Source organism: Oncorhynchus mykiss, chromosome 25 (genome assembly GCF_013265735.2).
Source record: "Oncorhynchus mykiss isolate Arlee chromosome 25, USDA_OmykA_1.1, whole genome shotgun sequence".
Lineage (NCBI taxonomy): Eukaryota > Metazoa > Chordata > Actinopteri > Salmoniformes > Salmonidae > Oncorhynchus > Oncorhynchus mykiss.
This window is the reverse complement of record NC_048589.1, coordinates 44,936,759-44,949,915: the sequence shown is the minus strand read 5'-3', so window position 1 is coordinate 44,949,915 and position 13,157 is coordinate 44,936,759. Positions and strand designations below refer to the sequence as shown.

General features: G+C 44.7%; 1 protein-coding gene across 5 annotated transcripts in view; it reads right to left on the bottom strand.

Annotated features, from left to right (window-relative positions):
• Positions 1–13,157, bottom strand: part of dctn1b (dynactin 1b) — a 121,742-nt gene that overhangs the window by 93,761 nt on the left and 14,824 nt on the right. For all 5 annotated transcript variants that reach the window (XM_036963094.1, XM_036963095.1, XM_036963096.1 and 2 more), the window contains exons 2-4: positions 5,395–5,646; positions 4,679–4,757; positions 375–406 (exon numbers count right to left, since the gene is read on the bottom strand). In XM_036963094.1, the coding sequence (XP_036818989.1) occupies positions 375–406; positions 4,679–4,757; positions 5,395–5,646 (363 nt within the window). The remainder of the gene's footprint in view (positions 1–374; positions 407–4,678; positions 4,758–5,394; positions 5,647–13,157) is intronic.

Sequence of the window (13,157 nt, the reverse complement as noted above, 5' to 3'; positions counted from 1 at the left end):
GAATGAGAGAGAGACAGAGAGAGAGAGAATGAGAGAGAGAATGAGAGAGAGACAGAGAGAGAGAGAGAGAGAGAGAGAGAATGACAGAGAGAGAGAGAGAGAGAGAGAGAATGAGAGAGAATGAGAGAGAATGAGAGAGAAAGAGAGAGAGAGAGGGAGAGAGAGAATGACAGAGAGAATGACAGAGAAAAAGAGAGAAAGAGAGAGAGAATGAGAGAGAGAAACAGAGAGAGAGTGAGAGAGAATGAAAGAGAGAGAGAGAGAGAGAAAGAGAGAGAAAGGGCGAGAGAGCAAGCGAAAGAGAGAAAGAGATCTGGCAGCAGTGACCTTTGACCCTGGTCCTGTCTTCCCGTCTAACTGTCTGTCTTACTCACCAGTTTAGTGGACTTGAGTGTCTCCAGGATCTCTGAGGAGAGAGAGAGAAAGAGACAGAAAGTGAGTGAGTGAGAGAGAGAGAGAGAGAGAAGAAGACAGAGCTAGAGACAGACGAGAGAGAGATTTGAGAAATAGGGAACAAACACCACATTCCCTGAATCTGAGTACTACTAACAGTACTGCTAACAATTCCCTATATAGTGCCCTGCTGTTGACCAGAGCCCTATTCCCTATATAGTACACTACTGTTGACCAGGACCCTATTCCCTATATAGTGCACTACTGTTGACCAGGGCCCTATTCCCTATATAGTACACTACTGTTGACCAGGACCCTATTCCCTATATAGTGCACTACTGTTGACCAGAGCCCTATTCCCTATATAGTACACTACTGTTGACCAGGACCCTATTCCCTATATAGTGCACTACTGTTGACCAGAGCCCTATTCCCTATATAGTACACTACTGTTGACCAGGACCCTATTCCCTATATAGTACACTACTGTTGACCAGGGCCCTATTCCCTATATAGTACACTACTGTTGACCAGGACCCTATTCCCTATATAGTGCACTACTGTTGACCAGGGCCCTAATCTCTCTCTCTCTCTCTCTCTCTCTCTCCCCTCTCTCTCTCTCTCTCTCTCTCTCCCCTCTCTCTCTCCCTCTCCCTCCTCTCTCGCTCCTCTCTCGCTCCCTCTCCCTCCTCTCTCTCTCCTCTCTCTCTCCCTCTCCCTCCTCTCTCTCTCCCTCTCCCTCCTCTCTCTCTCCTCTCTCTCTCTCTCTCTCTCTCCTCTCTCTCTCCCTCTCTCTCTCTCTCTCTCTCTCTCCCCCCCTCTCCCCCCCTCTCTCCTCTCTCTCCCCCCCTCTCCCCCCCTCTCTCTCGCTCTCTCCCCTCTCAATCTCCCTCTCCCTCCTCTTTCTCTCCTCTCTCTCCTCTCTCTCTCTCCCTCTCTCTCAATTCAATTCGATTCAATTCAAGGGCTTTATTGGCATGGGAAACATGTGTTAACATTGCCAAAGCAAGTGAGGTAGATAAAATATAAAGTGAATATATAAAGTGAAATAAACAATAAAAATTAACAGTAAACATTACACATACAGAAGTTTCAAAACAATAAAGACATTACAAATGTCATATTATATATATACAGTGTTTTAACAATGTACAAATGGTTAAAGGACACAAGATAAAATAAATAAGCATAAATTTGGGTTGTATTTACAATGGTGTGTGTTCTTCACTGGTTGCCCTTTTCTCGTGGCAACAGGTCACAAATCTTGCTGCTGTGATGGCACACTGTGGTATTTCACCCAGTAGATATAGGAGTTTTTCAAAATTGGATTTGTTTTCGAATTCTTTGTGGATCTGTGTAATCTGAGGGAAATATGTCTCTCTAATATGGTCATACATTGGGCAGGAGGTTAGGAAGTGCAGCTCAGTTTACACCTCATTTTGTGGGCAGTGAGCACATAGCCTGTCTTCTCTTGAGAGCCATGTCTGCCTATGGCGGCCTTTCTCAATAGCAAGGCTATGCTCACTGAGTCTGTACATAGTCAAATCTTTCCTTCATTTTGGGTCAGTCACAGTGATCAGGTATTCTGCCGCTGTGTACTCTCTGTTTAGGGCCAAATAGCATTCTAGTTTGCTCTGTTTTGTTGTTAATTCTTTCCAATGTGTCAAGTAATTATCTTTTTGTTTTCTCATGATTTGGTTGGGTCTAAATGTGCTGCTGTCCAGGGGCTCTGTAGGGTGTGTTTGTGAACAGAGCCCCAGGACCAGCTTGCTTAGGGGACTCTTCTCCAGGTTCATCTCTCTGTAGGTGATGGCTTTGTTGTGGAAGGTTTGGGAATCGCTTCCTTTTAGGTGGTTATAGAATTTAACGTCTCTTTTCTGGATTTTGATAATTAGTGGGTATCGGCCTAATTCTGCTCTGCATGCATTATTTGGTGTTCTACGTTGTACACGGAGGATATTTTTGCAGAATTCTGCGTGCAGAGTCTCAATTTGGTGTTTGTCCCATTTTGTGAAGTCTTGGTTGGTGAGCGGACCCCAGACCTCACAACCATAAAGGGCAATGGGCTCTATTACTGATTCAAGTATTTTTAGCCAGATCCTAATTGGTATGTTGACATTTATGTTATTTTTGATGGCATAGAATGCCCTTCTTGACTTGTCTCTCAGATCGTTCACAGCTTTGTGGAAGTTACCTGTGGCGCTGATGATCTCTCTCTCTCTCTCTCTCTCTCTCTCTCTCCACTCTCTCTCTCCTCTCTCTCTCCTCTCTCTCTCTCCTCTCTCTCTCCCCTCTCTCCCATCTCCTCTCTCTCTCTCCCCTCTCTCTCTCCTCTCTCTCTCTCCTCTCTCTCTCTCCTCTCTCTCTCTCCCCTCTCTCTCTGCTCTCTCTCTCCTCTCTTTCTCCCTCCTCTCTCTCTCTCTCCCCCCTCTCTCTCTCCCCTCTCTCTCTAATCTCTCTCTCCTCTCTCTCCATCTCCTCTCTATCTCTCCCCTCTCACGTCTCTCTCTAATCTCTCTCTCTCCTCTCTCTCCCCTATCTCTCAATCTCCTCTCTCTCTCCTCTCCCTCTCTCTCTCTCCTCTCTCTCTCTCTCTCTCTCTCCTCTCTCTCTCCCCTCTCTCCTCTCTCTCTCCTCTCTCTCTTCCTCTCTCTCTCTCTCTCTCTCTCTCTCTCCCCTCTCTGTCTCTCTTCCTCTCTCCCCATCTCTCTCTCCTCTCTCTCCCCCCTCTCTCTCTCTCTCTCTCTCCTCTCCTCTCTCTCCCCCTCTCTCTCTACTCTCTCTCTCTCTCTCTCTCTCTCTCTCTCTCCCCTCTCTCTCCCCCCTCTCTCTCTCTCCCCTCTCTCTCTCCTCTCTCCTCTCTCTCTCCTCTCTCTCTCTCTCTCTCTCTCTCTCTCTCTCTCTCTCTCCTCTCTCTCTCCTCCTCTCTCTCTATCTCTATCTCTCCTCTCTCTGTGTCATTTCCAAAAACAGAATATCTCCCCTTCACTGCAGCAATGAGTTGTAACCATGGCAACGGCCCATTGGCACCTCTATACCAAGCAGTACCTCAGACATAGTCTCTGGTCTCTAATAGCGAGAGAGAGATGTTCACACACACACCTCTCCTGCCCTGTCCCTCACAAGTTCACATCCTTTCACCTCAAGCCTCTCTGATCCTCAAGCTCTCTGATCCTCAAGCCTCTCTGATCCTCAAGCCTCTCTGATCCTCAAGCCTCTCTGATCCTCAAGCCTCTCTGATCCTCAAGCCTCTCTGATCCTCAAGTCTCTCTGATCCTCAAGTCTCTCTGATCCTCAAGCCTCTCTGATCCTCAAGTCTCTTTGTGTGTTCTGTTTCTGTGTGTTCTGTCTCTGTGTTCTGTCTCTGTGTGTTTTGTCTCGTTGTGTTCTGTCTCTGTGTTCTGTCTCTGTGTTCTGTCTCTCTGTGTTCTGTCTCTCTGTGTTCTGTCTCTCTGTGTTCTGTCTCTCTGTGTTCTGTCTCGGTGTGTTCTGTCTCTGTGTGTTCTGTCTCTGTGTGTTCTGTCTCTGTGTGTTCTGTCTCTGTGTTCTGTCTCTGTGTGTTCTGTCTCGGTGTGTTCTGTCTCGGTGTGTTCTGTCTCGGTGTGTTCTGTCTCGGTCTGTTCTGTCTCTGTGTGTTCTGTCTCTCTGTGTTCTGTCTCTCTGTGTTCTGTCTCTCTGTGTTCTGTCTCTCTGTGTTCTGTCTCTCTGTGTTCTGTCTCTGTGTGTTCTGTCTCTGTGTGTTCTGTCTCTGTCTGTTCTGTCTCGGTGTGTTCTGTCTCTGTGTGTTCTGTCTCTGTGTGTTCTGTCTCTGTGTGTTCTGTCTCTCTGTGTTCTGTCTCTGTGTGTTCTGTCTCGGTGAGTTCTGTCTCGGTGTGTTCTGTCTCGGTGTGTTCTGTCTCTCTGTGTTCTGTCTCTGTGTGTTCTGTCTCGGTGTGTTCTGTCTCGGTGTGTTCTATCTCGGTGTGTTCTGTCTCGGTGTGTTCTGTCTCTGTGTGTTCTGTCTCTGTCTGTTCTGTCTCGGTGTGTTCTGTCTCTGTGTGTTCTGTCTCTGTGTGTTCTGTCTCTGTGTGTTCTGTCTCTGTGTGTTCTGTCTCTGTGTGTTCTGTCTCTCTGTGTTCTGTCTCTGTGTGTTCTGTCTCTGTGTGTTCTGTCTCGGTGAGTTCTGTCTCGGTGTGTTCTGTCTCTGTGTGTTCTGTCTCTGTGCGTTCTGTCTCGGTGCGTTCTGTCTCTGTGTGTTCTGTCTCTGTGTGTTCTGTCTCTGTACGTTCTGTCTCTGTGTCATCACCGTGTTTGGGGACCTTGTTGGAGGCCGGTTCTGGGGTATCAGGAGAGGTGGTGTCTGCTCCATCATCAACCAGTTGGATCTGATGGAGGGAGGAGGAGAGGAGAAGAGGAGAGGAGAGGAAGTGACAGGAGAGGAGAGGAGAGGAGAGGAGAGGAGAGGAGAGGAGAGGAGAGGAGAGGAGAGGAGAGGAGAGGAGAGGAGAGAGAAAGAGGGATGAAATCTGATCACAAAGCAACTGAATATGAATTATTTTGGTATCCACAGCAACCTTTGTAGCTCACACCTACTGCAGGCTCACCATAACCCACACAGGCCTGTCTGTTCTGTCTGTTCTGTTCATTGATAATAGTCACCATAACCCACACAGGCCTGTCTGTTCTGTCTGTTCTGTTCATTGATAATAGTCACCATAACCCACACAGGCCTGTCTGTTCTGTTCATTGATAATAGTCACCATAACCCACACAGGCCTGTCTGTTCTGTTCATTGATAATAGTCACCATAACCCACACAGGCCTGTCTGTTCTGTCTGTTCTGTTCATTGATAATAGTCACCATAACCCACACAGGCCTGTCTGTTCTGTTCATTGATAATAGTCACCATAACCCACACAGGTCTGTCTGTTCTGTTCATTGATAATAGTCACCATAACCCACACAGGCCTGTCTGTTCTGTTCATTGATAATAGTCACCAGAACCCAGTTGCGGTACCTACCTGTGACTGCCGTACGAAGATGCCATGGTTCTCATGGCAGGTGAAGTATCTCTTCCCCTGGACTGTGCCATCGTTCTTCCCCTTCGACTCGTCGAGGATCACTCCCACCCACTTCCCTGTGGAGAAGAGCGTTGCACCGATATATGCCACTGTTCCGCGGTGCCCCTTCCCAATCACCTCCACCCGGGAACCCACCTTGGCCGGCCGGCCACCCCCGTCTGAACTCATCCTGCTGCTGCCACTACTGGTGGTCTGGAGGACAGAGGACAGGAGGTTAGTTCACTACTAGAGGACAGAGGACAGGAGGTTAGGTCACTACTAGAGGACAGAGGACAGGAGGTTAGTTCACTAATAGAGGACAGAGAACAGGAGGTTAGTTCACTACTAGTGGTCTGGAGAACAGGAGGTTAGTTCACTAATAGAGGACAGAGGACAGGAGGTTAGTTCACTACTAGTGGTCTGGAGGACAGGAGGTTAGTTCACTTCTAGAGGACAGGGGAAAGGAGGTTAGTTCACAACTAGTGGTCTGGAGGACAGGAGGTTAGTTCACTACTAGTGGTCTGGAGGACAGGAGGTTAGTTCACTACTAGTGGTCTGGAGTACAGGAGGTTAGTTCACTACTAGTGGTCTGGAGGACAAAGGACAGAAGGTTAGTTCGCTACTAGTGGTCTGGAGGACAGGAGGTTAGTTCACTACTAGTGGTCTGGAGGACAGGAGGTTAGTTCACTACTAGTGGTCTGGAGGACAGGAGGTTAGTTCACTACTAGTGGTCTGGAGGACAGGAGGTTAGTTCACTACTAGTGGTCTGGAGGACAGGAGGTTAGTTCACTAATAGTGGTCTGGAGGACAGGAGGTTAGTTCACTACTAGTGGTCTGGAGGACAGGAGGTTAGTTCACTACTAGTGGTCTGGAGGACAGGAGGTTAGTTCGCTACTAGTGGTCTGGAGGACAGGAGGTTAGTTCACTACTAGTGGTCTGGAGGACAGGAGGTTAGTTCGCTACTAGTGGTCTGGAGGACAGGAGGTTAGTTCACTACTAGTGGTCTGGAGGAAAGGAGGTTAGTTCACTACTAGTGGTCTGGAGGACAGGAGGTTAGTTCGCTACTAGTGGTCTGGAGGACAGGAGGTTAGTTCACTATTAGTGGTCTGGAGGACAGGAGGTTAGTTCACTACTAGTGGTCTGGAGGACAGGAGGTTAGTTCACTACTAGTGTTCTGGGGGACAGGAGGTTAGTTCACAACTATTGGTCTCGAGGACAAAGGACAGGAGGTTAGTTCACTACTATTGGTCTGGAGGACAGGAGATTAGTTCACTACTAGTGGTCTGGAGGACAGGAGGTTAGTTCACTACTAGTGGTCTGGAGGACAGGAGGTTAGTTCACTACTAGTGGTCTGGAGGACAGGAGGTTGGTTCACTACTAGTGGTCTGGAGGACAGGAGGTTAGTTCACTAATAGTGGTCTGGAGGACAGGAGGTTAGTTCACTACTAGTGGTCTGGAGGACAGGAGGTTAGTTCACTACTAGTGGTCTGGAGGACAGGAGGTTAGTTCACTACTAGTGGTCTGGAAGACAGGAGGTTAGTTCACTACTAGTGGTCTGGAAGACAGGAGGTTAGTTCACTACTAGTGGTCTGGAGGACAGGAGGTTAGTTCACTACTAGTGGTCTGGAAGACAGGAGGTTAGTTCACTACTAGTGGTCTGGAGGACAGGAGGTTAGTTCACTACTAGTGGTCTGGAAGACAGGAGGTTAGTTCAGTACTAGTGATCTGGAGGACAGGAGGTTAGTTCACTACTAGTGATCTGGAGGACAGGAGGTTAGACACTACTGGATGACAGAGGACAGGAGGTTAGTTCACTACTGGTGGTCTGGGTAGATAGTAGTCCTATAGTATGTAGTAGTCATATAGTAGTCCTATAGTAGGTAGTAGTCCTATATTAGGTAGTAGTCCTATAAGAGGTAGTAGTCCTATAGTAGTCCTATAAGAGGTTGTAGTCCTATAGTAGGTAGTAGTCCTATAGTATTCCTATAGTAGGTAGTAGTCCTATAGTATGTAGTAGTCCTATAGTAGGTAGTAGTCCTATAGTATGTAGTAGTCCTATAGTAGGTAGTAGTCCTATAGTAGGTAGTAGTCCTATAGTAGTCCTATAGTATGTAGTAGTCCTATAGTAGGTATTAGTCCTATAGTAGTCCTATAGTAGGTAGTAGTCCTATGGTATGTAGTAGTCCTATAGTAGGTAGTAGTCCTATAGTAGGTAGTAGTCCTATAGTAGGTAGTAGTCCTATAGTAGGTAGTAGTCCTATAGTATGTAGTAGTCATATAGTAGGTAGTAGTCCTATAATAGGTAGTAGTCCTATAGTAGGTAGTGGTCCTATAGTAGGTAGTGGTCCTATAGTAGTCCTATAGTAGGTAGTAGTCCTATAGTAGGTAGTGGTCCTATAGTAGTCCTAGGGTAGGTAGTAGTCCTATAGTAGGTAGAGGTAGTAATCCTATATTAGGTAGTAGTCCTATAGTATGTAGTAGTCCTATAGTATGTAGTAGTCCTATAGTAGTCCTATATTAGGTAGTAGTCCCATAGTATGTAGTAGTACTATAGTAGGTAGTAGTGGGTAGTAGTCCTATAGTAGGTAGTAGTCCCATAGTATGTAGTAGTACTATAGTAGGTAATAGTCCTATAGTAGGTAGTAGTGGGTAGTAGTCCTATAGTAGGTAGAATTCCTATAGTAGTTAGTAGTCCTATATCAGGTAGTAGTCCTATATTAGGTAGTAGTCCTCTATTAGGATGTAGTCCTATATCAGGTAGTAGTCCTATAGTAGGTAGTAATCCTATATCAGGTAGTAGTCCTATATTAGGTAGTGGTCCTATAGTAGTCCTAGAGTATGTAGTAGTCCTATAACAGGTAGTAGTCCTATAGTATGTAGTAGTCCTGTAGTAGTCCTATAGTATGTAGTAGTCCTATAGTGGGTAGTAGTCCTATAGTATGTATTAGTCCTATAGTAGGTAGTAGTCCTATAGTATGTAGTAGTCCTATATTAGCATGTAGTCCTATATCAGGTAGTGGTCCTATAGTATGTAGTAGTCCTGTAGTAGTCCTATAGTATGTAGTAGTCCTATAGTGGGTAGTAGTCCTATAGTATGTAGTAGTCCTATAGTATGTAGTAGTCCTATAGTATGTAGTAGTCCTATAGTGGGTAGTAGTCCTATAGTATGTATTAGTCCTATAGTAGGTAGTAGTCCTATAGTAGGTAATAGTCCTATAGTATTCCTATAGTATGTAGTAGTCCTATAGTATGTAGTAGTCCTATAGTGGGTAGTAGTCCTATAGTATGTAGTAGTCCTATAGTAGGTAGTAGTCCTATAGTATGTAGTAGTCCTATAGTAGGTAGTACTCCTATAGTAGGTAGTAGTCCTATAGTAGGTAGTAGTCCTGTAATAGTCCTATAGTAGGTAGTAGTCCTATAGTGGGTAGTAGTCCTATAGTATGTAGTAGTCCTATAGTAGGTAGTAGTCCTATAGTAGGTAGTAGTCCTATAGTAGGTAGTAGTCCTATAATAGTCCTATAGTATGTAGTAGTCCTATAGTAGTCCTATAGTAGGTAGTAGTCCTATAGTGGGTAGTAGTCCTATAGTAGGTAGTAGTCCTATAGTAGGTAGTAGTCCTATAGTAGGTAGTAGTCCTATAGTAGGTAGTAGTCCTATAGTAGTCCTATAGTAGGTAGTAGTCCTATAGTAGTCCTATAGTAGGTAGTAGTCCTATAGTATGTAGTAGTCCTATAGTAGGTAGTAGTCCTATAGTGGGTAGTAGTCCTATAGTATGTAGTAGTCCTATAGTAGGTAGTAGTCCTATAGTAGGTAGTAGTCCTATAGTAGGTAGTAGTCCTATAGTAGGTAGTAGTGCTGTAGTAGTCCTATAGTAGGTAGTAGTCCTATAGTAGGTAGTAGTCCTATAGTAGTCCTATAGTAGGTAGTAGTCCTGTAGTAGTCCTATAGTAGGTAGTAGTCCTATAGTAGGTAGTAGTCCTATAGTAGTCCTATAGTAGGTAGTAGTCCTATAGTAGTCCTATAGTAGGTAGTAGTCCTGTAGTAGTCCTATAGTAGGTAGTAGTCCTATAGTAGGTAGTAGTCCTATAGTATGTAATAGTCCTATAGTATGTAATAGTCCTATAGTAGGTAGTAGTCCTATAGTAGGTAGTAGTCCTATAGTAGTCCTATAGTAGGTAGTAGTCCTATAGTAGTCCTATAGTAGGTAGTAGTCCTATAGTATGTAATAGTCCTATAGTATGTAATAGTCCTATAGTAGGTAGTAGTCCTATAGTAGGTAGTAGTCCTATAGTAGTCCTATAGTAGGTACTAGTCCTATAGTAGTCCTATAGTAGGTAGTAGTCCTATAGTAGGTAGTAGTCCTGTAGTATGTAGTAGTCCTATAGTATGTAGTATTCCTATAGGAGGTAGTAGTCCTATAGTAGTCCTATAGTAGGTAGTAGTCCTATAGTAGTCCTATAGTAGGTAGTAGTCCTATAGTAGGTATTAGTCCTGTAGTATGTAGTAGTCCTATAGTATGTAGTAGTCCTATAGTGTGTAATAGTCCTATAGTATGTAATAGTCCTATAGTAGGTAGTAGTCCTATAGTAGGTAGTAGTCCTATAGTAGTCCTATAGTAGGTAGTAGTCCTATAGTAGTCCTATAGTAGGTAGTAGTCCTATAGTATGTAATAGTCCTATAGTATGTAAGTATGTAATAGTCCTATAGTAGGTAGTAGTCCTATATAGGTAGTAGTCCTATAGTAGTCCTATAGTAGGTAGTAGTCCTATAGTAGTCCTATAGTAGGTAGTAGTCCTATAGTATGTAATAGTCCAATAGTATGTAATAGTCCTATAGTAGGTAGTAGTCCTATAGTAGGTAGTAGTCCTATAGTAGTCCTATAGTAGGTAGTAGTCCTATAGTAGGTAGTAGTCCTATAGTAGTCCTATAGTAGGTAGTAGTCCTATAGTAGTCCTATAGTAGGTAGTAGTCCTATAGTAGGTAGTAGTCCTGTAGTATGTAGTAGTCCTATAGTATGTAGTATTCCTATAGGAGGTAGTAGTCCTATAGTAGTCCTATAGTAGGTAGTAGTCCTATAGTAGTCCTATAGTAGGTAGTAGTCCTATAGTAGGTAGTAGTCCTATAGTAGTCCTATAGTAGGTAGTGGTCCTATAGTAGTCCTATAGTATGTAGTAGTCCTATAGTAGGTAGTAGTCCTATAGTAGGTAGTAGTCCTATAGTATGTAGTAGTCCTATAGTAGGTAGTAGTCCTATAGTAAGTCGTAGTCCTATAGTAGGTAGTAGTCCTATAGTAGGTAGTAGTCCTATAGTAGTCCTATAGTAGGTAGTAGTCCTATAGTAGGTAGTAGTCCTATAGTATGTAGTAGTCCTATAGTATGTAGTAGTCCTATAGTAGGTAGTAGTCCTATAGTATGTAGTAGTCCTATAGTAGGTAGTAGTCCTATAGTAGGTAGTAGTCCTATAGTAGTCCTATAGTAGGTAGTAGTCCTATAGTAGGTAGTAGTCCTATAGTAGGTAGTAGTCCTATAGTAGTCCTATAGTAGGTAGTAGTCCTATAGTAGGTAGTAGTCCTATAGTAGGTAGTAGTCCTATAGTAGGTAGTAGTCCTATAGTAGGTAGTAGTCCTATAGTAGTCCTATAGTAGGTAGTAGTCCTATAGTAGGTAGTAGTCCTATAGTAGGTAGTAGTCCTATAGTAGTCCTATAGTAGGTAGTAGTCCTATAGTAGGTAGTAGTCCTATAGTAGGTAGTAGTCCTGTAGTAGTCCTATAGTAGGTAGTAGTCCTATAGTAGTCCTATAGTAGTCCTATAGTAGGTAGTAGTCCTATAGTAGTCCTATTGTAGTCCTATAGTAGGTAGTAGTCCTATAGTAGTCCTATAGTAGTCCTATAGTAGTCCTATAGTAGTCCTATAGTGTTACTCATGTAGGAACAGCTGCACTACTACATTACTGCTGCTCTTATTACTAAAAACAGATACACTACACTCGTCTGTACTACAACAACAGAGCACTATTTCTTTGGTACTGCAGAGTATGAGCTGTTCCATTTGAATAGGGACTATTGCTCACTCTATTGCTTAAGCATCCTTGGTACTAAGTGCTTTGGTGGACTGGTTGAAGAGCACCAAGCAAGATGAAATTAAAGATTCATTGTGTTTTATACAATACTCAGCCTGAGCCTGAGACCAAGGACACAACCCAAAGGGCACCCTATCCGCTATATAGTGCACTACTTTTGTAGTATATAGTGCACTACTTTTTAGAGTCTTGGGTATTGGGTAACCATTTGGGACGTAGCCCAGTTCACCATGCTGCTGCTCCAGGAGGAGGAAGCATCCTGAATGATTTAAAACTACTCTACTCTTACTCTCTCTCTCACACACACACACACACACACACACACACACACACACACACACACACACACACACACACACACACACAGGGCAAACAGGGCCCTACCAGCTAACAGCTACAACACTGAGTCTGGAAACAAACAGGGCCCAACCAGCTAACAGCTATGCCTCTGAGTCTGGAAACAAACAGGGCCCTACCAGCTAACAGCTATACCACTGAGTCTGGAAACAAACAGGGCCCAACCAGCTAACAGCTATACCACTGAGACTGGAAACAAACAGGGCCCTACCAGCTAACAGCTATACCACTGAGTCTGGAAACAAACAGGGCCCTACCAGCTAACAGCTATACCACTGAGTCTGGAAACAAACAGGGCCCAACCAGCTAACAGCTATAACACTGAGTCTGGAAACAAACAGGGCCATACCAGCTAACAGCTATACCACTGAGTCTGGAAACAAACAGGGCCATACCAGCTAACAGCTACAAAACTGAGTCTGGAAACAAACAGGGCCCTACCAGCTAACAGCTACAACACTGAGTCTGGAAACAAACAGGGCCATACCAGCTAACAGCTATACCACTGAGTCTGGAAACAAACAGGGCCATACCAGCTAACAGCTATAACACTGAGTCTGGAAACAAACAGGGCCATACCAGCTAACAGCTATACCACTGAGTCTGGAAACAAACAGGGCCCTACCAGCTAACAGCTATAACACTGAGTCTGGAAACAAACAGGGCCCTACCAGCTCACAGCTACACCACTGAGTCTGGCACCGAACAGGGCCCTACCAGCTAACAGCTACAACACTGAGTCTGGAAACAAACAGGGCCGTACCAACTAACAGCTACAACACTGAGTCTGTCACCGAACAGGGCCATACCAGCTAACAGCTATACCACTGAGTCTGGAAACAAACAGGGCCATACCAGCTAACAGCTATAACACTGAGTCTGGAAACAAACATGACCCTACCAGCTAACAGCTACAACACTGAGTCTGGAAACAAACAGGGCCCTACCAGCTAACAGCTACACCACTGAGTCTAGCACCGAACAGGGCCATACCAGCTAACAGCTATACCACTGAGTCTGGAAACAAACAGGGCCCTACCAACTAACAGCTATACCACTGAGTCTGGAAACAAACAGGGCCCTACCAGCTAACAGCTATACCACTGAGTCTGGAAACAAACAGGGCCCTACCAACTAACAGCTATACCACTGAGTCTGGAAACAAACAGGGCCATACCAGCTCACAGCTATACCACTGAGTCTGGAAACAAACAGGGCCCTACCAGCTAACAGCTATACCACTGAGTCTGGAAACAAACAGGGCCCTACAAGCTAACAGCTATACCACT